The 23,008-nt window shown below is 31.7% G+C and overlaps 2 protein-coding genes across 3 annotated transcripts; both read right to left on the bottom strand.

Annotated features, from left to right (window-relative positions):
* Nucleotides 1-582: 582 nt before the first annotated feature.
* Nucleotides 583-16,344, bottom strand: LOC111695330 (uncharacterized). The gene is made up of 21 exons (XM_023464614.1): nt 16,279-16,344; nt 14,112-14,267; nt 13,291-13,326; nt 12,881-12,940; nt 11,864-11,900; nt 11,529-11,567; nt 10,857-10,939; nt 10,240-10,333; nt 8,931-8,991; nt 8,638-8,686; nt 8,473-8,542; nt 7,953-8,020; nt 7,678-7,735; nt 5,909-5,980; nt 5,378-5,481; nt 4,554-4,626; nt 3,441-3,486; nt 2,014-2,070; nt 1,540-1,594; nt 952-1,137; nt 583-796 (listed from the first exon to the last, which is right to left on the bottom strand). The coding sequence occupies exons 1-20, from the start codon at nt 16,332-16,334 to the stop codon at nt 1,071-1,073; spliced, it is 1,341 nt and encodes a 446-aa protein (XP_023320382.1). The 5' UTR covers nt 16,335-16,344; the 3' UTR covers nt 583-796; nt 952-1,070.
* A 991-nt stretch (nt 16,345-17,335) lies between these two features.
* On the bottom strand, nt 17,336-21,122 carry LOC111695331 (neuroparsin-A). Of its 2 annotated transcripts, none has more exons than XM_023464615.1 (5): nt 20,970-21,122; nt 19,876-19,965; nt 19,058-19,140; nt 18,419-18,596; nt 17,336-18,192 (listed from the first exon to the last, which is right to left on the bottom strand). In XM_023464615.1, the coding sequence occupies exons 1-5, from the start codon at nt 20,981-20,983 to the stop codon at nt 18,141-18,143; spliced, it is 417 nt and encodes a 138-aa protein (XP_023320383.1). In that variant the 5' UTR covers nt 20,984-21,122; the 3' UTR covers nt 17,336-18,140. The 2 variants fall into 2 exon arrangements, with proteins under 2 accessions (XP_023320383.1, XP_023320384.1); XM_023464616.1 differs by having other exon boundaries at nt 18,419-18,521; nt 20,970-21,120.
* Nucleotides 21,123-23,008: the final 1,886 nt, after the last annotated feature.

Here is a 23,008-nt window from a genome sequence, read left to right on the forward strand (position 1 = left end):
TTGTTTAATAAGTTCATATTAACATGATTAAACTTGTATTCGTTTTAATGCTCTAAAAGCCGGCTTTTGAACAGCTGAATTTAATTCAATCGGATATTAGTCCAATCGATATAGCATTGTATCTGTAATTGTTATCAAACGTAACTTTTATACAGTAGGGATATCCAAAAAAAGAATATTAAGAATCAAAAGTGTGTACATTGGATAATCATATTAAGCGATCGTGATTAAGGAAATCTCATTCTAATGTTTTCAGCTCCGAGCTGGGAACTTTAGAATGGTGGATATCGGGATTAATGCTTGATCCACTCTTTTTCTTAATCTCCCGATTAAATATTGCTGTTTGTACTCATGAATTTAATCTCCAGATTAATTAACAGATCGGGATTAAGGATATCACATTCTAAAGTTTTCAGCTCAGGACATTTAAACTTTACTCAGAGCTGAAAACTTTAGAATGTGATATCCTTAATCTTGCTCTCTAAATGTCTAAAATTCATTTTGGACATTTAAGCTAATATCTGATAATTAAAACTGTAATCTGAAAATGTAAACTGAAATTTGAAAATTTAAACTATAATATGAAAATTTAACATTTAATCTATAATATGGACATTCAAAACATATTCTGGAAACTTAATCTAAAATCTGAACATTTTAACTTTAATCTTAAAAATGATTTGGAAATTTAATCTTTAAACTCTGGAAATGAATATATCTGGATGTTTAAACTGACAACTGGCATTAAAACTATTCTTGATTATTCAACTATAATCTGGACATTTAAAGTATTAAACTACGGTGGTGGCGATTATTTAAAAATAATAAGGAAGACACTCAGCTTAAATTTTGAATTATATAAAGCTTTTAAACTTGTAATTCGCAAAAGACTTCTTAACGATTAAAACTTAAATAAAAAGTCGTCTTCATTATATTGATATAATCGCTTACCACTGTATAATCTGGACATTTAAAGTATTAAACTAGAATCTGGAAATTTAAAGTATTAAACTAGAATCTGGAAATTTAAAGTATTAAACTACAATCTGGAAATTTAAATTTCTAAAAATTCAATTTGTTAATATCTGAGGTCCACCCCACAGAATACATGCTGGTGTATGATCTCGGGGATGAAGTCTAATCAATTTTGTTTTATGTTTTATTAAAGAATTTGTTGAAGCGTAAATTTGAAACTCTAAATAGAAAATTTTAAGTTTCAGCTTTTTTTTCTTAAATACAGTTTTGACCAAGTTCAAATCAATAAAAAATCAAGGCACTTTGCTTTAACCATCATTACACAAATGTCATTAGTTTACTTTGTAACTAACATTTTCATTTTATTCAAAAACAAAAAATTATATTTTCCTTCATTAATTCAAGCATTTAATAAAAATATTTTGATCTTAATTACATTTATTTCTCTCGGGAGAGAGCGAGTGTATAAAAAGTATAAAAAAGCACAAAAAAAAACATAAAAAGGCATAAATAAGAAAAATAAGCAACAAAAAAAGCATAAAAGCATAAAAAAACCAAAATTTCCTAAATTGTTCTCCAGGTTTACAGGGTCCCTGACCGAAGTGAGGATAGCAAAGACCTAAACAAACATTTACAGGTTTATATCTGGTACTTTATAAAGAAAGAAAAAGCCTGCTCATGGTCTTCAAATAACATTATAATCAAAGAATTTTAGTCTATACATACATACGTACACCTTTACATACATACATACTTACATACACCTACAACTAAAAATCATTTATTATTCAGTATTTAGCTATAAAACGCTCACTTCCCGAGGTGATTGGTTTTTAGGGCAAGAAAGTGTTTCCGAACCCCAACAGAATAATAATAGATTTATAGTTGTATACGATGTATAGAAATCCCTCTAGAAACCATTCTTTTTTGCAGTCATATTCATAACAATGCATAGCAATATTTCATTTTTGTTACTAAACTTAATTTTACAGAAAACGAAAGTAAAGTCAATGAAAATAACACTAAAAATAAAATAACCTGTTTCTGGCCAATAATAGTCCCTGAGATGAGGTCCACAATCACAGTCCAATAAACCTGAAAGGGACTTTCGTTGTAATTTTAAATGAGCCTCTTTAAGAGGGGTATATCACAACAGTATCCTTGACACCTAAATCTTCTCAAAAATATAGAAGATAACGTTGTTTTTCTAACTTGAAAACTGTTTAATCTCTTAATTTATTGAGAAAATAAGAGGAAAAATAATCAGTTTTTAAAAACCAAAACCATAAATATATAATTCATGCATGACCAATTCAAAATAACTTTAAAGGATACCGTAGTGGAACGGTTATCCCACTCTGAGGGTCATTTAAAATTATTTTTATAGTCTATTATTTTTTTTAAATTTGGACAATTGAGTTTATACAGGGTGTCCCACGAAGCATGACAGTTGGTAAATAGTTTATAATGTCTTCTTCCAGATTTTTTTTAAGTTGTTTAACAAATTGCCCCCCCTCCCCCTCTAAATCCCATGTTTGATGTCCAAATATGACAAACGATACATCATTGGAAAGCTCTTGTATTCTACTTTAAGAATCTGCAAATTTGCAAAAATTGAATTTTTTATTGCAAAATCCAGTTATATAGTAAAAATGTTTGCAAAAATAAATTTGTGCAAAAAATTAAAAAATTATACATTTTTGAAAAGCCCTTGACCATGCCATTTCAAATACGCAAAAAGTTTTGCAAAATTTTAAATAACCTGATTTTTAATCAAGAAAAACTAAAAATGTGCAAATTTTCCTTTGACAGGTTGTTTGCAAAAAATTTGCAATTTTTTTCGCAAAACTTTCCTTATGTCAAAGCTTTCCAAAAAGCTAAATTTTATCAAAATCTGACAAGTGGAAGTGGGTCAAAACAAAGATTTAGTTTGTTACAGGAAAAAGCAGTCATTCAGGCAGTGTGCCTGAGGACTGAGGCAGTTAGTATTAAAGCCCGGTTTTAGGCCTAAAGGAAGGGCTTTGGGTATGTAGGAAAAGTCAGAAAATTTCAACAGCCTCACACCAACACTTTTTGAGTTATGTAAACAAAACTACAGGGGGGGTCAAATTGACCCCCCCCCCCCCAGCAGGAATAGGGTTAATAGAAATAAATATTACATAGGAGTCATATTATAGTAAAATTAATTTCAAAGTAAAATATATTTGGGCAAAATATTTGTTTAACGAATTAAACTGCATAAAGCCTCTATTATGTAATACAGTGTATGGAAGACGACAATTCAAAATATTTACCAACTGTCATGTTTCGTGAGACACCCTGTATCTGCTTTAAATTTTTAAGACGGAAAAGTGCTTATAGATTTCTAGAGGAATAATGCACATGTTTCTTTTTTCCATGACAATTTTTTTGTAGAATATATCGCGTGCGAACTTTTATTAATATATGTGGAAATAAGTACGTACCTGTTTGATTATTAGTGATAACTATAGTTCCTTCAGGACAAAACCCCTTCACATGTTCACAATCATTCATTTATTTATTTATTTATTTATTTATTAATTCATTTATAATGTATGCTTTAGTTCTGATATATACTCATTTGTTAAAAGACAATTTATTTATTCTCTTTAATTTATTTTAAGTTGTTTTCAATAAAAGGCCACATTTGCAGATATGTAATATCGTAATTTCATCTAACATCTTTGAAATACCTACATTTACGCTAGATACATTAGAAAAGATTGTTCATGCAGACCATAAAGCTGAAAATTGTACAACCCCTTGTGCATCATGAACTCGTCATACAAAAAAGGCAATGAATACGTTTTACTTCTCGGGGTCAATCTTTAGAAAACATTTTTTAACTGATCAATATCTAGTCATTCTGAATAGTATGTACTTATACTAGTCCGCATACAAAACTAGCATTTGTAATGAGTGTAAACAATACTTACCACAACTAGGGTTTGTAGAGAACGAAAAATTTAGCGGAAAAATACGAAAATTTTTGCTCGTATTTCGCAAACTTTTGGCATAATTTCGATTTTTTTTGGTGAAAAATGAATTAAGTGAAAAAATGCAAAACGAAGCGAAAACAATTAATTGATCAAAAAAATTGTGGAATTCTTGATGCAGCTGAAAGCTCAGCATTAACAGTTTCATTATATCATAATAAATAATTTCTCTTCTCATTACTTTAATAAGTGTATGATGACAAATTCGCAACAATTTTGTGTTTTCTTTGAGGAATTTTCGTATTTTTTGAAAAAATTTCGAATTTCTTATTTTGCGAACCAGCATCAAAGCGAAAAGTTTGGCATTTTTCGCGAGCGAACGAAATCCGAAAAAATGCGAAATAGTCCCCTTTCGCTGGAAACCTTGAACGCAACTCTTTTTATTCAAGGTATGGTGTAGACGAAATGAGCTATCTAGTCTAATTTATCTAGGGTTAATAATCTTATTAGTTTATTTCTTTTTCATTTAAACTTCTTTTATCTTATGAACAAATAATTAGGAAAAGTTTAAGTATAATGTTTTAATATATAATCAATTAATAAAAGTGAATGATTTGATTCCTGTGTATAAAGTTCTATGCATGCTCCTGAACCGTTCTGTACATGACTTTTGAAACAGTTACACTCTGCCTCCCTGCAGTACATAAATACAGTAAACCAGTTTAAGCATGACAGAGATCCAGACAGCTGTAAAAGTTTATTTTCAAAACTTGGTCGAGTCAAGAACTAGAAATGCTGCAACTTCTTGCCGGTCTTTGGGTTTACCTTGCTTTCGTATTGTTCCCGAAGTAATGCTCGTGTACTAACCTAGTAGTAGTATTGTACCCGAAGTACTGCTCACGTACTAACCTAGTAGTAGTATTGTACCCGAAGTACTGCTCATAGTAGTAGTATTGTACCCGAAGTACTGCTCGTGTACTAACCTAGTAGTAGTATTGTACCCGAAGTACTGCTCATGTACTAACCTAGTAGTAGTATTGTACCCGAAGTACTGCTCATGTACTAACCTAGTAGTAGTATTGTACCCGAAGTACTGCTCTTGTACTAACCTAGTAGTAGTATTGCACCCGAAGTACTGCTCACGTACTAACCTAGTAGTAGTATTGTACCCGAAGTACTGCTCACGTACTAACCTAGTAGTAGTATTGTACCCGAAGTACTGCTCTTGTACTAACCCAATAGTAGTATTGTACCCGAAGTACTGCTCTTGTACTAACCTAGTAGTAGTATTGTACCCGAAGTACTGCTCACGTACTAACCTAGTAGTAGTATTGTACCCGAAGTACTGCTCACGTACTAACCTAGTAGTAGTATTGTACCCGAAGTACTGCTCTTGTACTAACCTAGTAGTAGTATTGTACCCGAAGTACTGCTCACGTACTAACCTAGTAGTAGTATTGTACCCGAAGTACTGTCCCTCCTGACAGGGTCCCCTGGACTCCTGTTCAAAACATTCTCCTGTTTCTTTCCAATAATACGCATCCCACTCCTGTAAATTTATTAAATTAGATCAACGTAAGTGTTCAAGGATTTCAAAATGAACATTAAATGTTTTAAGGAATAGCGGATATTTAAATTTGTATTTGATAATTTAAAATTTTAGATTAAAAAATAGAGCAAGTCCTTGTAACCATAACTGAATTTTGTAGATCTGTAGATTTCAAAAATATAATTTCCCAACTTCAGGAGACGTAAGTTCCAAATCGTGCTTATGTTTCAAAATCTGACAATGAGTGTCAGGTTTATGCCAAAGCATGGCTCGGACCTTTCTTCCTCTAAACTTAAACTAATTAGATTCCAGACTTCGGTAATAAAAAAAGTTAATTTTGAACTCAAATGGAAAAAGCGGGGGGGGGGGGCGGGGGGACTTTTGCATAAGTTAAAACCCACTTCGCCTCTTTTAGAAATGATTTTACCTTTCTACAATGACATCCAGGACCTTCTTTTTCAGCATCAAGATAAAATAAACTTCCCTTATTACAAGGTCCCTGAATAAAGATAAAATGTTTTACCGCCTTTTGACCAAAATGATTCCCCAACAGAAGGAGGTCTAGTTACTAAACTTCCCTTGGGACAGTTATGAAAAATAACCACCCGCTCTTTTCATCTCAAAAGACGATAAACTTGTGTACAACTATGTACTTTTTCTTATAACCTCGGTTTCCCACGACCAACTTTGTCTTCCCTGAAATGTTAAGTAGTTGAAAACAGCTATTAACAATGGTTATTATAGTTCAGCTTTCGTGGCTTTAGTTCAATTAAAAATCTATTCGGCTATGATTAAAATTTTATTTTCTATGGCTCTCTATGTTTTAGTTTCACTTCACTCAATTTCACTCTCTCCCTCTCTGAGCCCTTTTTGCAGTTTAATGTGGAGGTGAAAAAACTTGAAAATCTTCTTGATATACAGGGTGTCCCACGAAACTTGACAGTAGAAAGAAAGGTCGTCGTTGGGCGTCAAAATTATTTGAATAAATGCCGCAAATTAGTTTAAAGATCAAATGCGACCTTCGAAAAGCTAGGGAAGGCAGGCGGCCATGAGCCACAACATTTTCCCCTTCCATGCCACATATTATCTTTTTGCAACTTTTAAAAATATTGGCGCATTACGCGAAAGATCATACCTTAAAGAATTTTAGAAGTTTATTAAAGATCAATGAATTGTGTGTTCAGTTGTTAAACTGCTTTAAATTAAACAAAGAAAATTTTTCAAAATTGTTTAGGGTAGTCTAAAGAATCAGAAAAGATGAGAAAAATCCCAACATTAACTGTCATTACCTGAGCGTTACAAATTTCATAAAAAAAATATTCTATTTTGCAATTTTCTTGTTAAATATTGCAAATTTTTGGTTATGGGCGCGCCATTCGAACTTTAAGAGGATGTTATGGTCCATCATTTTTATTTTTCATAATGTTTTAAAAATAAACCATTTTATAGGAAATATGGAATTTTTTTTGGAAAAAAAGTTTAGCAACTTATGAAAAAATAATCGTCATTATATTTTCATTTAAAATTTAAATACAAAGTTCTTTATTCATATCTTTTTTATGAAGTCGCTAAGTTTTTGAAAATCACAATTTCAATGGACTAAATTTATTATTTAAGAACGTAATTACTGCCAGAAGACTCAAATGCTGTGACATGGAGGATCGTAAGGTTGTGGGTCATGATGGCTACAGGAGACAAAAAGCTAATATGTGGCATGGATGTGAAAAAATGTTGTGGCTTATGGCTTCTTCAAATCGTCCCTGATCTGTCATGTATCGTGAAATACCAGAGTATATTGTGTCTGATCTGTCATGTATTGTGGAATACCTGATTATATTGTCTCTGAGTTGTCATGTATCGTGGAATACCTGAGTATATTGTCTCTGAGTTGTCATGTATCGTGGAATACCTGAGTATATTGTCTCTAAGTTGTCATGTATCGTGGAATACCTGAGTATATTGTCTCTGAGTAGTCATGTATCGTGGAATACCTGAGTATATTGTCTCTGATCTGTCATGTATCGTGGAATGCCTGAGTATATTGTTTCTGATCTGTCATGTATCGTGAAATACCTGAGTATATTGTCTTTGAGTTGTCATGTATCGTGGAATACCTGAGTATATTGTCTCTAAGTTGTCATGTATCGTGGAATACCTGAGTATATTGTCTCTGAGTTGTCATCTATCGTGGAATACCTGAGTATATTGTCTGTAGCATCTTTGATGAGGAGACCACCAATGCCAGTTGTCGAATCTAGAGTATACGCGGCATCAGATTAGGATATTAGTAAAGAAAAGTTTTCTGAAGAAAAATGAAAATAAAAATGCTTTCAGTTGTTTTGTTAAACAAAACAACATCTTCAATACTTGTTGGACCATAATTGGACCATAATTAGATATAAATATCAAATCTGGTGTTTCCTGTGTTTCATATGATATCTATGGATTTTAAATAAATACCATTTTTTTACCTTTTACAATACTTTTTCTCCTCACAGCGCCCCCCTTCCTTCCTGTTCCAAACAAACCATTCTCCAAACTAAAAATTAATTGCTATAATTTTACTAAAACGTTTTTGATAATTTCGCACAATGCTTTTTCCTGCCAAATCTTGTAAAAGATAAAAGTTCAAAATTATGAAATTGTGAAAATATGTACATGTATCAAACAACACAGGTGTAAAAAAAATGCTAGAAAGGTGTGAAAACTTGTCAAGCTCAATCAAAAAACTTTCACGCAATAATTATACTGCACGGAATTTATATTGTCTGTTTCGATCCTTATATATATGATTCCCTGAACCTGTACAGTGTACACTTATTTCATTCTTTGCCAAATCTTAAAATGAGTCAATTAAAGACATATTTGAAGAGTTTCAGGTCGTCTTTACATTATGATCCTTTGAGGGTAACCCTGTATTATAATATAGATGTACAATGTACATTCTGTATATTGAGGAATGGTAAAAAAACTTTAATTGTTTACGCCTACCTCGCATGGACCCCTAGTAAAAGGTTCAAAACATTTTCCGGATTCTGTTAAAGAATTCAAGGGCAGACATCTGAACAATAATTTTTCATTTTTAAATTTTAAAATTTTAAATAAATCGGCAACATTTTCTTTGTTAAAAATTAAATTATTATTTAAAAACTGTTCCTGCATTCGGTGAGAGCTGTGTCAGTGCCCTTCATGTAGCATGGAGTTCCTGCAATTGTTGAAAACTTTAAAACATCATTTTACAACAATTTACTGAGTGGGGATTTAATACGTTAACTATAAGTTAATTACATTTAATTTTAAAATCCTACATACATACATATTCTCAAACTCAACAACACGAAAAAAGATCTTTTTCTCTCTCACTTTTTGGGGCAAACTAAATTACGAGGTTACAAAGTCGTACTTAAAGTCAACACTTTGATGCAATTTTTTTTATGTTTTAAAGATTCCTTGACAGTTCTCCATTTGCTGACAGGGACCTACAGTGTTTAGCTCATAGCAGGCACCGTCCTAAAAACAAAAAAGAAAATTAGCAAATTTTTTTTCTAATTTTGAGAAAAATTGTTTAGTGACAATAAAACTGTTTTTTTTAAAGTTTCGTAGATTTTCATAACAATATTCGTCATTTTTAGAAATAAAATAAAAGTGTTAATCGGATGTGAAAAATATTTGATTTATAAAGTTACTTAACTACTTATCTTTAACTGTCTTATCAACTTTAGATTTGCGACCCAATGCATATGGTGTAAACTTTGGTGGTTAGAACTCTTAGATCTAATTCATATTATTAAAACTTCAAAGGTCTACGACAAAGACATAAGAAGATATAAGATATAAGATATAAGAAGATATAAGTTACAAAAATTAAGTTCCTTCGAAAATAATTACTAAATTTTATTTACGGAGTGGTATTTTTTATATTCAATGTATATTCTAATTCTATATCAAACTACCTTTTAATTGTGTTAATAGTTAAGAAAAAATGTTTTATTGTTGATATTTTTACTCTTTTTGTTTGTTTTTTGTTTAAAATTAAGAAAACTTGAGTTTAAAACTTAAACAAAGAAAGGAAAAGAAAAATCCTGGCAGGAAAACATATTTTTCAACGATATGGTGGAATACATAATTATTCTCAAGGTGTAGTGAATGTAAGATATACACTCTTTACAAATCCTCATATCCCCAGGCTCCTCCATTCTCACAAATTACATCTATTGCATCTTGGATGCTCTATTCCCCAACCCCCACCTTACATCTTTTGTACCTTACATATATTACACCTTGGATATCCTATTCACCCACCTTAAATACATTACACCTTGGATATCCTATTCATCCCACTTACATATATTGCACCTTGGATATCCTATTCACCCACCTTACATATATTACACCTTGGGTATCCTATTCATCCCACTTAAATCTATCACACCTTGGATATCCCATCCACCCCTTCAAACCTTACATCTATCGCACCTTGGATATCCCATCCACCCCTCCAAACCTGACATCTATCGCACCTTGGATATCCCATCCACCCCTCCAAACCTGACATCTATTGCATCTTGGATATCCCATCCACCCCTCCAAACCTGACATCTATTGCACTTACTTTGGATATCCCATCCACCCCTCCAAACCTTACATCTATCGCACCTTGGATATCCCATCCACCCCTCCAAACCTTACATCTATCGCACCTTGGATATCCCATCCACCCCTCCAAACCTTACATCTATCGCACCTTGGATATCTTACCTCAGGATTAAAGTTGAAGTTTCCCTCACACCTACACTCTGGTTTCAGGGTAGTGTAGTTGAAACTTAGCACATGACCCAGGGGACAAGGACCTCTGCAAATATAAGCACGTGATTTGACAAGGTCCTCTAGAAATATATAAATATGGACGTGATTTGACAAGGTTCTCTGGAAATATATAAATATGGACGTGATTTTACAAGGTCCTATAGAAATATTTAAATAAGCACGTGATTTGACAAGGTCCTATATAAATACATAAATAAGCACGTTAAGGAATGATTTCTTCAACAAATAATGAAGCACTTGAAAGGACAAGGTCCTCGCTTGATAAAAAAAAACACGTGAAAGGACAAGGTCCTCTCCAAATAAGTATGAAAGGACATGGTCCTCTTCAATTAAAAAAACCACGTTAAAGGACATGGTCCTCTCCAAATAAGTAAGCAAGTAAAGGGACAAGAAGGTCCTCTCAATAAAGATAAACATTTTCTATAGCTTTGAATTTTTTTTAAAAAGAAAGAACCTATAGCGGTTAATTCTAAATAATGTCTATTATGAAGATATTTACCCCGCCCCCCTCTCTAAAGAAAACAAATATTTTCAAATCGCTTCTTTACCTTGAATAATGCTCATAACACTTGTTGTCTGGTTCATAATAATACATTGTTAGATTTCTGTTACAGCTGCAAAACCCTTCTTCCTTAGAAATTAGAATGTAGTGTAGAATTAAAATCTATAAAAGTAAAAATTGTTCTTTTAATGCGATAAGTGGGGTCTATGTTTCTTTTAATGCGATAAGTGGGACCTATGTTTCTTTTTATGCGATAAGTGGGGTCTATGTTGCCGGAAATAGGGAAAATCTTGAATATCAAAACCATTTTAAAAAGAGGTATTATTATTGAAGAGTTCTGCAAGATGAAATTTAGTGGTTTGAGAAGCATCTTTAGAAATCCATTTAAATATTTTTCTAGAACTTTTAGAGTCTTGACTCTTAAATATAAAACTTTGTTGACAAAGAAATTTAAAGGAATTAGGTCTTTGCCACAAACTCAAATTTCTTAATGCAATTATCTTTGCAACCTGAAGATATAAACCTTTGATATTTCAAACTTAGATCATTTGATCTAACCAAATCAATAGTTTAAAATATCTAAGGTCTGCAACATTGGGTTGTTAAGATAAGCAATTAAAATCAGAGTTTGTGGCAAAGACTAAATTACTTTACTAGAAAACCTGTTTTTAAAAGTTGATTTTCCGTTCCTTAGTTTTAGAAAATATTAAAATGGTACCTTATCAGCCATTACTATTGTTCCCAGCTCACAAGGACCCTGTTCATTTATAGATTTATTTTTGTGAATTATTAACAAAGGCACTGAGTCTTTGTAACAAACTCTGATTTTCTAATACCTTTATTTTTTCCACCTGATGGTGTAAACCTTTGATATTTCAAACTTGGATTTTTTCATCTAACAGAATTCATAGTTTGAAATATCTAAGGTCTACGGTATTGGATTACAAAGATATAGAGATTAGAAAATCATAGTTTGTGACAAAGACTGAATTCCTTTATTTTTGATTTATTTGATCGATTTATTAATATAATATAAATGTCAATAAACCTTTCCTGTGAATATTCTTGGTAACATTTTCCATCCTCATATCTAAATAATTTATTTATATTTTTAATGAAAAGATGAGTTGTTTTTTAAATTATCAGAAAGCATTAGAACTGTGTGGAACATGTCTTGTCCCTCGGGGTAAGTTGTCTCTACTTAATATGTAAATTTGTAAGAAAAAGTCGGAATTTATTGTAACTAGGAAAAAAATATTTAAAAAGTTTGAAAACTTGATTTCTTTAAAACCTATGCACAACACAGCATACAGGGTTACCCACAAAGAAACTTTAATGACTATACCTTATCTGGAACTCTCTAATTTCAATTTAATTCATCAAAAAAAAAATTATTTCATAACTATATAAACAGAAAATAAAAAAAAAACAATTGAATTGCACATTTTTTCTACTTTTTCAGTTTACAAAGGAACAGATTTTTTAGAACTAAAAATTAGAACTAAATTTTTAAACTAAAAATTTTTTTACAATGAGACCCAAAAAACTGTGGAATCTGAGCAATCTTGTGTGCATTGGATGTTGGATGTTGTTTAACTACTGCTTTAAAAAAAACTAATACACCGAGATGGAGTTGTTGTGATACAGTGTTTCATGCTTATTGAACTGTTAATAATCAAAACTTGAGTTTAACAGTCGTATTTCTGTTACGCAGTCATGTGTCTCATTGTATAATGTAATAAATTTATAACAATATGTTCAAAGGAATTGAGTCTTTGCCACAAACTATGATTTTCTAATCACTATATCTTTGGAACCAAATGTTACAGACCTTAGATATTTCAAACTATGAATTCTGTTGAATCAAATAATCAGAGTTTGAAATATCAAAGATTTACAACATCGGAATCTAAAGATATTGGGGTTTAAATATTTGATTTGTTACAAAGACTCAATTCCTTTGCAATACAAATTAGAGAATTCTGCAGAGTCTCTAATGTATAATCTATGTATGTGACTTGCAAAAAAGCATATATCTGTTAATTAAAAAAAAAATTAAAAATATCATACTTAGCCCAGAATACAGGACAGGAACACTCTGCTGCTCCCAGAGATGGTTCATAAACCAACCTTAACATATTCTTACTTTTCTAGATATTAAAGAGACGTAATTTCATGTAAATCGTCATTTAAATAGTGCCAAGTCCGAATCACATTCAAACCTGTATCTGAATAACAATAAGAAAGATATCGGGGTTTTTCTATCTACAATATGGTACCATTGTAAGTCTGACCTAGAACTACAAATTTGAAATTAAGTCTCCGCTGGTCCCACAAAGAATTTTTTTGGTCAGGGGAGAGCGTATTTTCTTTAGCATCTTTACTTTATAGCTTTCGATTTTAAAAGCAAGCACATCTCTAACGCATTTAAAAACACAAATTTCTTAAAAGTTCTAAAAGAGTATTTATTAAAAATCTACCTATGCCCTTCTAGGCAGGGCCCACGACTGAACTCTCTGTATATTGGAAAAATATATTTTTATAAAGATCTGGAAAGTTTTTATTAAAAGTGTTTGATTGAATTATAGAAATACTTTATTTGTTCGAAAAACAGTATTTGTAAACAAAATTAAATCAGTTTTGGTTTGGTAAATAAAATTGGTTTGGTTTGGTGTGAATGTAAATGGTTTTGTTTGGTGTAAAATATAAATGATTTGGTTTGGTGTTAAATATGACTGGTTTGGTTTGGTGTAAAATATAAATGGTTTGGTTTGGTGTGAAATATCAACGGTTTGGGTTGGTGTAAAATATAAATGGTTTGATTTGATGTAAAATATACATGGTTTGGTTTGGTGTTAAATATAAATGGTTTGGTTTGGTGTGAAATATAAATGGTTCAGTTTGGTGTACCAAATAAATGGTTTGGTGGAATATATAAATAGTTTGGTTTGGTGTGAAATATCAATGGTTTGGTTTGGTGTGAAATATCAATGGTTTAGTTTGGTGTGAAATATAAATCAGGCCCGTAGCCAGGGGGGGTGCAAGGGTGCAGGTGCACCCCCCTTTCTTCTGAAAGAGGGGTGCAATGACGAATTTGCACCCCCCCCCTAGTCCCATATAAAAACAAAACCAAACACTCTTTAAAAAATCATTAAAACCCCCCCAAAAAAATTTTCGTCTGCGGCGCGTCATATTCCACCCCCCCCCCCTGGTCAAATCCTGGTTACGGCCCTGATATAAATAGTTTGGTTTGTGTGAAATATAAATGCAGATGGTTTGGATTGATTTTGATCTTTCCTTCCTGTAGCATAGATTATCCTCCTCCCAGAGTAGATGATAGTTCTCACAGACACAGATACCTTCCTCTCCTACAGGAGGACATACAGGAGGAATACCTCCTCCTCCTCCCCCTCCTCCTTCCCTTCCTACACCGTCCTCATCAATACCTTCTCCAGTTCTAATAAAATTTATCAATTTAAATTTTATATAAGCTGAGCTTTCAGGGCTTCGTGTCAATCTACTATTTCAATAGTGAACATTTTCTCTTTGGAAAGCAAAAACAAAAAAGTTCGCGGATTTATAAAAAAAAATTCCTAAATTTTCAAAATTTAATGAAAATAGAATTTTTTTTGAGGTAATTTCAAAATTTTCTTTTGATCATCCATTAACCTTCCCTGGGGTCATGTGGGGTCCCCAAAAACTACTCAAGAATACATTTTTGTGGAAAACTGTAAAATAGGAAGACGACTTTTAGATTAAAGTTAGGATATTTTAAATCAAGAAATCCTGTTTTCAGTTTTCAGCATAAATAATATGAGTACTGAAAGAATTCATTGCTAGAAAGAATGCTTTAAACATTCCAATTTCCAACATATAGAAAGAATTCTTTTAACATTCCAATTTCCAAACTATAGAAAGAATTCTTTAAACATTCCAATTTCCAAACTATAGAAAGAATTCTTTAAACATTCCAATTTTCAAACTATAGAAAGAATTCTTTAAACATTCCAATTTCCAATCTATGTCATAAGGTTAGATTCAAATCCATTGCAATATTACTGGTACAACTGTATAACCTTGTAGCACCTTGAGTTTTGATTTTACGTCCAAGTATGAGAAGAACAAAGTTATTTTGTTTTATATAAGCAATCCAAAATTAGTTTAACTATTTTCAATAGCTGTTTAGAAACAGAAATTATGAACAAAAACATAAACGATTTCTATTTAACGTGAAGTTATTTTGACGTGGGAATGTGGCCAGTTTGTTAAAATTAACAAAAAAATTATCTTTGTCAGAAAAAAGCACTGATTTACTCAGTGTTTTCCTGAACTCTTTGGAAAGCTTTAATTGTTGTAATTTTTTACTCCTACGCATGAAGAAAAAATGCCTAATTTTTCCTGTTTAGTAACCTTTTTTTCTTTGACCTTTCTCAAATTAAACCTGAGATAGGGGTTTAATCATGCGGATAACAAGTGCACAAATTGAACAGCAAAATTGCGTATCGTACTGAAATATCAGAGATGTTAACTTCATTAAGAATATGTAGTTTGTATTTGTTACAAGGTGAACTTTGAGATTGTAATGTAGTCAGAAATATCAGTTAAAGGTAATGTAAGCGTAATTTCAAGTGACCCTCCATGACCCTTGACACCTTTATCTGATCCAAAAATGTGGAGGATACTGTCGGTTTTTCAGACATGAAAAGTGTTTATTTCTCCATTGCTTCTCATAAGCAAGAAATGCGAAGGTCACTTTAACAATACAATAAAAATAAGTAGTTAAAAGAACCAAAAATGTACAGAGCGTCCCATATCAAATAAGATTATCTCCAATCTTTAACGCCAAAATAAACCCTTAATACTCGAAAAACTTATCATTTTTTGCAAGAAAATTCTTATATAAGCCTTATGTTATTTTTTAAAATCATTCATTCTTATTAAATTTTCTGATTAGTCTCTAAAATTGCAATTTAGACCCGTTGACGGTCTAATATGATGTGGGACACCCTGTATATCTAATTCATCAGATAAACCTTTAACATGTAACGCTGTAAAACGAGGTAAATTTGCATGGAGGGTCACTTGAAATTACGCTTAAATAGTTCCTTAAAAACTTGCAAAATCTTTAGAAATGGAAAGTAAGATTTAAGATTGAACGAAAACGGTTTTCATGCTTTATTCTTGTTTTATAGTTTACTGTTATTAATATGATGCATTTTTGTCCTATCAGCATATCTAGCGCATTTTACTATATTTGGGTTCGACAGAGTACCGTGTCAAATTCACACCGGAACCCTATAAACTTTTGATATGAATAAGATATTCTTATTTGTCTAGCTAGAAATTGATTATTTGAAATTGAAGTTTTTCTTTTAAAAAAGTTGGGCATTTAAGCTTAAGAGATGATAAAAGGAATTATTTCTCAGACAGCTGTTTAATGGGTATCATTGTGAATTGGGCATACTCACTTTAAAAGTATAAAAATCAAGAAAACTGTTTTGGTTGTACTCAAGGATATTAACATCTTACTGGTTTTCTTTCTACTGCACATGTAACAAAACCATACTTTCCAATAAACAATTCAATTTTTTAAACAAAAGGTTAAAAAATCTACAAAATATATTTTACTGATTTTATCGGATGTTTTGTATTCGTGAAAATGCATAGTTGAAATATGTCTAAAAGTGAAAGTTATCGGACTGCCTGATGGATGTGGTGTGTGTTTGAGTGTTTGTGTGTGTTCAGGATGCTAAATACACATTCTTAACATAGGTTTCTTATATATCTCAAACTGGTTTGTAATATACTTATTTATACTATGCGTATAAATTCAAATTCCTTACCGCAGTAAACCACAATATTTTCATTCTTTACGTATATCCCACGCGCTTGCGTACAATTATTAAAATTATAAGATAAAAAAGTTGATTTATTTACGGTGGTAGGCGATTATATCAATATAATGAAGATGGCTTTCGATTTCAATTTTGATTTATATCAAGCTTTTAAACAGTATGGATACACAAAACATGGAAACAAAGAGAAGCAATCAATCAATTAAGAAATCTTCTCTTTAATTATTTGAGAACTTGTAATAAAAAAGCTTGTTAATAATAAAACAATAAATCAAAAGTCGTCTTCATTATATTAATATAATCGCCTACCACCGTAGTAAACAATTAGTTTAACATTTTTACACGAATTATTCCAAAGAAAAAATTAAATCTAGTCTTGCTTTAGTCAATATTTCGGAGTTTATGATATTGTAAAAGTCGAGTCAATAATAGTACTGCAGCCTTCACACTTGTATGCCGATTCCATTAGCACCTGATCCAATCAGGGTTCAGTCATGTGTTTGGTGTATATTCTAAACCAATAGAAATTGTATTGCTTTAACATCTATCTTTCTATCAATCTCATTATCCAATCAGAGTTATGAATCCTTAAATCCTTAAATCGGCGCTAAACAGTACTTCTACTGAAACTATAGTGCTTTATGTTATTAACTTTTCTGCATATTTAATAAATATTTTATTCTTTAACATAAATAGTTTTGACAATCTTACAATAATTCTTCTAATACTGATTCTTTACTAAACTTTAACATATTGCATAATTAATAAAAAAAACGGCAAATTCATAAATCGTATTTTATATGAACATTTCGAGGCAAGCTGTCACTTTCAATCCAAATTTGACAAATTGAATATAAAATTTTCATTTTTTCTCTTCCACACTTTATTGTCGATGTAAATGTTTTAAATAAGTAAAGTATCAAAAACAACTTGGTAAGTTTAAAGATTTGAATTATGAACCAAAATATGATTGAATTCAAATTATAGAAACCGAACGCATCTAGCCCTAGGTACTGGTTTGTAGTTCTTGGTGATACGTTCATAATAATTCCAACAAACATTTACAGACAGCTAGCAAGAGAAAGAATGGTTTGATGCGTAAATACGTATTATGATTTTACCTTAGTTAATTTGTTTGTTTTTTTGCACAGCGGTACCTGGTGTTTCTAATCGGAATTCCATTGCGCGGAATTGTACAGAATTGCATGGAACTGTTTTCGTATTGCGCGGAATTGCGAGGAAATTACTGGGCTCACAATTTTGCGCAATTAAAATCAACTTGCATTGGAAACCAGCTAGTGGTACTTTGGTACCCATAATACTGTGGAAAAGGAAGATTATTGTTAAACTCAATTTATGATGTTTAATAGTCTTAATGGGCTTAAAAAACAACAAATGTGCAGTGTACATCAAATAAGATTGCGTAGGTGTCGTCTTCCTTTTTCATAGCTTTATGGATCCTACTGTAGAATGAACTATAAAAATCCAAAATAAGTATCTTCCGAGGCACAGCCATCATCAAAACACCTAAAAAATATTAATTTCAGATCAATGCAAAAAATGTCACAAGTCTTTAATTTAAACAAAAAAAATATGGTTTTTTCTCTAAGGATCTAAAAAATGTAACTCTCTAAACATCTGTTTGTTTAAAAGCACCTCAGATTACATCTCAAATAAATTAATATTTAATAAATGAGCCCACCACATTAAGCCCAATAATCAATGCAAGTCATTAAAGAAAGTGAAAATTTACCTTAAACTGAAGTAAGAGCATCCAGTGCATCTATTACAGTTAGAGCAGGTCAGCCCTTCACTACATATTCCATAAATATCGTCTTCCCCTCCACACACTTCCCCTTTAATACAGTAAGAGCAGGTTAGTCCTTTACTACATATTCCATAAATATCGTCTTCACCACCACACACTTCCCCTTTAATACAGTTAGAGCAGGTCAGTCCTTCACTACATATTCCATAAATATCGTCTTCCCTCTACACACACTTCGCCTTTAATACAGTAAGAGAAGGTTAGTCCTTCACTACATACTCCTTAAATATACTCTTCACCACCACACACATCTCCTTTAGTACAGTTAGAGTAGGTTAGTCCTTTACTACATATGCAATAAATATCGTGTTCAACAATTACCACCACACACTTCCCGTTTAATACAGTAAGAGTAGGTTAGTCCTTTACTACATATGCAATAAATATCGTGTTCAACAATTACCACCACACACTTCTCCTTTAATACAGTTAGAGTAGGTTAGTCCTTCACTACATACTCCTTAAATATACTCTTCCTCTCCAGAATAAAGATCTTCACGTTTATTTCGTTTTTGAGACAATCTGTAGTTTTGGGAACAAAGAACTAGTTGATGAACTTTTTACCTGGTCCCTTCAGACAAACTGGTCCACAAGGTCCCTCCCCTAGTCCATAGAAACACTTCAAAGGGTTTGTCGCCTCCTCAGCTCTTAAATTTACAAAGTTTAACCTATCACATCCTGTCCTATCCTGTCCTATCCTGTCCTGTCCTATCCTGTCCTGTCCTGACCCTGTCCTGTCCTTTCTTGTCCTATCCTTTCCTATCCTGTCCTTTCCTGTCCTGTCCTTTCCTGTCCTGTCCTGTCCTATCATGTCCTGTCCTGTCTTGTCCTGTCCATTATAATTTTTTTTTCTAAACTTCAAGCAAAAAATTATTCCAGTGGATATTGTTATCATTATTTTTTCCTGTATTTTAAACAAAAATTTTTTACGTGAAAAGGAATAGTAGAATCTTAAAGGGAATGTAAACATCATTTCAAAAAATGGCATTGCCCGATTTACAATTGTACCTTTAACAGATTTTCTGATCAATTGTTAGAATCAGATATTGATGTTTATAATTTTGAAAACTGATTTTCTGATCAATTGTTAGAATCAGATATTGATGTTTATAATTTTGAAAACTGATTTTCTGATCAATTGTTAGAATCAGATATTGATGTTTTTAATTTTGAAAACTGATTTTCTGATCAATTGTTAGAATCAAATATTGATGTTTATAATTTTGAAAACTGATTATTTTCTATTCTGGGTTCTCCACAAATTTTATTTGCGTTGTAAATTGAGCATTGCCATCTTGGCATGGAGGGTCAGTTCCTTCAATAAGCATAAATTTCTAAAAAAAATATAACTATTTGCCCCCCCCCCCCTTTCTCAGGAATACCTTTTACACCAGATATTGGTTCTGTGGTGTGTTGTTAGACCCTGAAGTCTGATCAGAAGACAGAAAAAACACAGAAGTATCAACTCAACCCTGTAATTGTACGGTGAGAATCAGAAAACTGTGGAATAGGAAGAGGACCGTAATGATTTTAACATAGTCCATTGAACATGGAACACTGCAATTTTTCAGTTTGAACATACCACATACAGTGAAACCCTTAATAACGAATACATCGAAAGAGTTTATCAAATGTCGTCTTGACAATTTTTCAATGAGTTTTATACTATATTACGTAAATTTCAGTATTTGCGAAAATAAATAAATAACCACGAATATGCGGGAACAGTTTTAAAGAGTTCCATGTAATCATAAAATTAAAAACTAAATATCAGCAACATTACATTATCAGAAAGTGAAGAATACGACATTTTATGAATTCTTTCGATGTATTCGTTATTAAGGGTTTCACTGTACCATTTCACTAGATAAGTGATTATGAGGTTTATAGTTAACCAGATAACTTTGGAATAGGAAGACGACATTAAAGCAATACGGAAGTGCATTTGATGCGGTTACAAAGCAAATAGCTTTACTAGTAAGTTATTAAATAACTTATTAAGTGAAATGGGTCTGTTAACATTGCACAATTTCTCTCCCTCATGTTCCTTGGACTATTTAATGTAATATATTGAGTCTATTCCAGAGTTTTCTGGTTAATACTGTATTATCGTATCAAATCACTTATTTAGTTTAATTGCACTATTTTAAGTCTGAACTTTAGTCTAAAATTCAAAATCCTTTTCCAGATATTTCTGGTTCTCAATATAGAAAAAAATCAGCTGATTTCAACTAAACGCTGGTTTTAACGAAAGTCCAAACGTTTGTGATGAATAGCCCCAATACATAACGATTTGATCTCGATATCCCTTGTGACACTATTAAATTTGAAAATTTATGCCTCGATTTTAGTTTTCTCTGACATGGGTTCCGACGAAGATCAAACAAGAAATGATGTAAATAATTCTGAGATAGGATAATTAATCGATCCACATAATAAGGTTTGACCTCAGAATACCCAATTAAAAATGTATTACCTTATAATCACCATGATAGCTTCTGTTTCGATTTCGAACTATAAAATAATGTTCTTGTTGTGTTTTAAGTAGATACATATACGTAAATATGATACAAATGTCAAGTATGAACTGAGACGAGGTTAGAGTACATCTCTTCTAATAAACTACGAAATAAGTTTATTTGATTTTATTCTAAAAACATGGATTATGCACATGATCACTCAATAAAATCCCACATGTTATTTTATAACCGGAAACATGTCTAACAAGAATGTTATTTAAAAAAAAATACGAAGTTCTGAAAAATTGTATTAAATATATTTTACCAAACCACATAATTTAGATTTCTATGAAAAGTAGGAAGGAATTATTATTTAGGCAAAAAAGAATTTTTATTATTTGCAAATAACTGTCTTAAAAAAGTTCTAGACAACATGGGAGGGGGGGCAGGCATTGGCGCCCCCACGCATCTAACTCTCAGGGGGGGCAGATATTGACGCCCCCACGTACCTAACTCTGAGGGGGGGGGGCAGGTATTGGCGCCCCCACGTATCTAACTCTCAGGGGGGGCGGGGCAGATATTGGCGCTCCCACGTACCTAACTCTCAAAGAGATTAAAGAGACAGTAAGCGTAATGTCAAGTGCCTTTTATTTAAAGATGGACATCCTGGATGGGCAATAGCTGCAGATTCGTTCTACAGAAACTTTTAATGTTTTTAGACTTTAAAAGGTTTTACGACAATAAGAAGGTTCCAACATTTTAAAACTTTATTCTGTAGAAGTTTGCTTTTATTAAACATGCAAATTTGTTACCCAAGAAGAAAATATAAATCAAAAACGAGTTTTTGGATTTTTAAAACGATAGTTGTTAGTTGGTTTTTGTTTTTATATCTTTACTTAGGATAACAAATTTGCATGTTTGATAAAAACAAACTTCTACAGAATACAATTCTAAATCGTTGGACCCTTCTCAGATTGTCGTAAAACCTTTTAAAAGTCTAAAATATTAAAATTTTATGTAAAACAAATCTAGGTATATTGCCCATCGCTACTCACATCTGTACCCTTTAACCCTTTAACTGTTTAAGGATGATAGAATTTTTCTTTATTTATTTATACAAACGATATTATTTACACTGAACTCTTTTCCTCGAAGGTTTAAAGGAGGGTATAACCGTTATAAATCGAGTATGTCCCTCTTAAAATAAAAGGCCATTTACATTTTACACCTATACGTTCTATAATTGCTTCAGAAGACCGACAACTTTCAAACATCACGAGGATGAACATGAAAAAATTCATACCGAGAGATTCTTTTAATTCCTCTCTATATATTCTATTCTCTATGTATTTATCCTACACTACAAAATTGTCCACTTCGGAATTATACAGGTTGGCAATTATATCAATACAATAAACACGACTTTTCTATTTTATAGATTATTCTTTAATGCTTTGTAGAAATCAAAACTGAAAACGAAAGTGGAGTCTTCCTTGTATTGATATATATGACGACGACTGTAAATTGTTTTCTACTAAGGTACTGTAATTAATAAAGTAGGATGGCTGATTCCCAAATACACTCCTTATTGCTTTGTCAAATCAAGAATGAATTAGATATCCATGTTTTTGGTTTTTAAAAACTTATTATTTTAATATGTGGTTTTTTTTAGTAATTTTACGGGTCTCTTAAAATTACAACTACAGTCACTTTAATTTATATAAAAATAAACAAAAATATCAAATGTCGTCGTCCTCTGAAGTGATGTTAAAAATTTGAATTTCAGCTCATAAAACTGTGTTTTTGAATAAAAAAATTCATTTATGTTTCAAAAACAATGAACAGTTCCTGTATTATCTAGTAAACTCCAGAAATCAGTTCCTTTATTATCCAGTAAACTCCAGAAATAAGCAGTTTTCGTTGCAACTTTAGTGCTAATATCATTTTCACGTGTTTCAACTTCTAGTTTTTCCTTATAAAACAGTTCATGTTCTTTCACTTTCATCTCGTATTTTTTGCTCTAAAACATCTAGTTAAAAAATAATTGTTCACTCTG

Source organism: Eurytemora carolleeae, unplaced genomic scaffold, assembly GCF_000591075.1.
Source record: "Eurytemora carolleeae unplaced genomic scaffold, Eaff_2.0 scaffold8, whole genome shotgun sequence".
Classification (NCBI taxonomy): Eukaryota; Metazoa; Arthropoda; class Copepoda; order Calanoida; family Temoridae; genus Eurytemora; species Eurytemora carolleeae.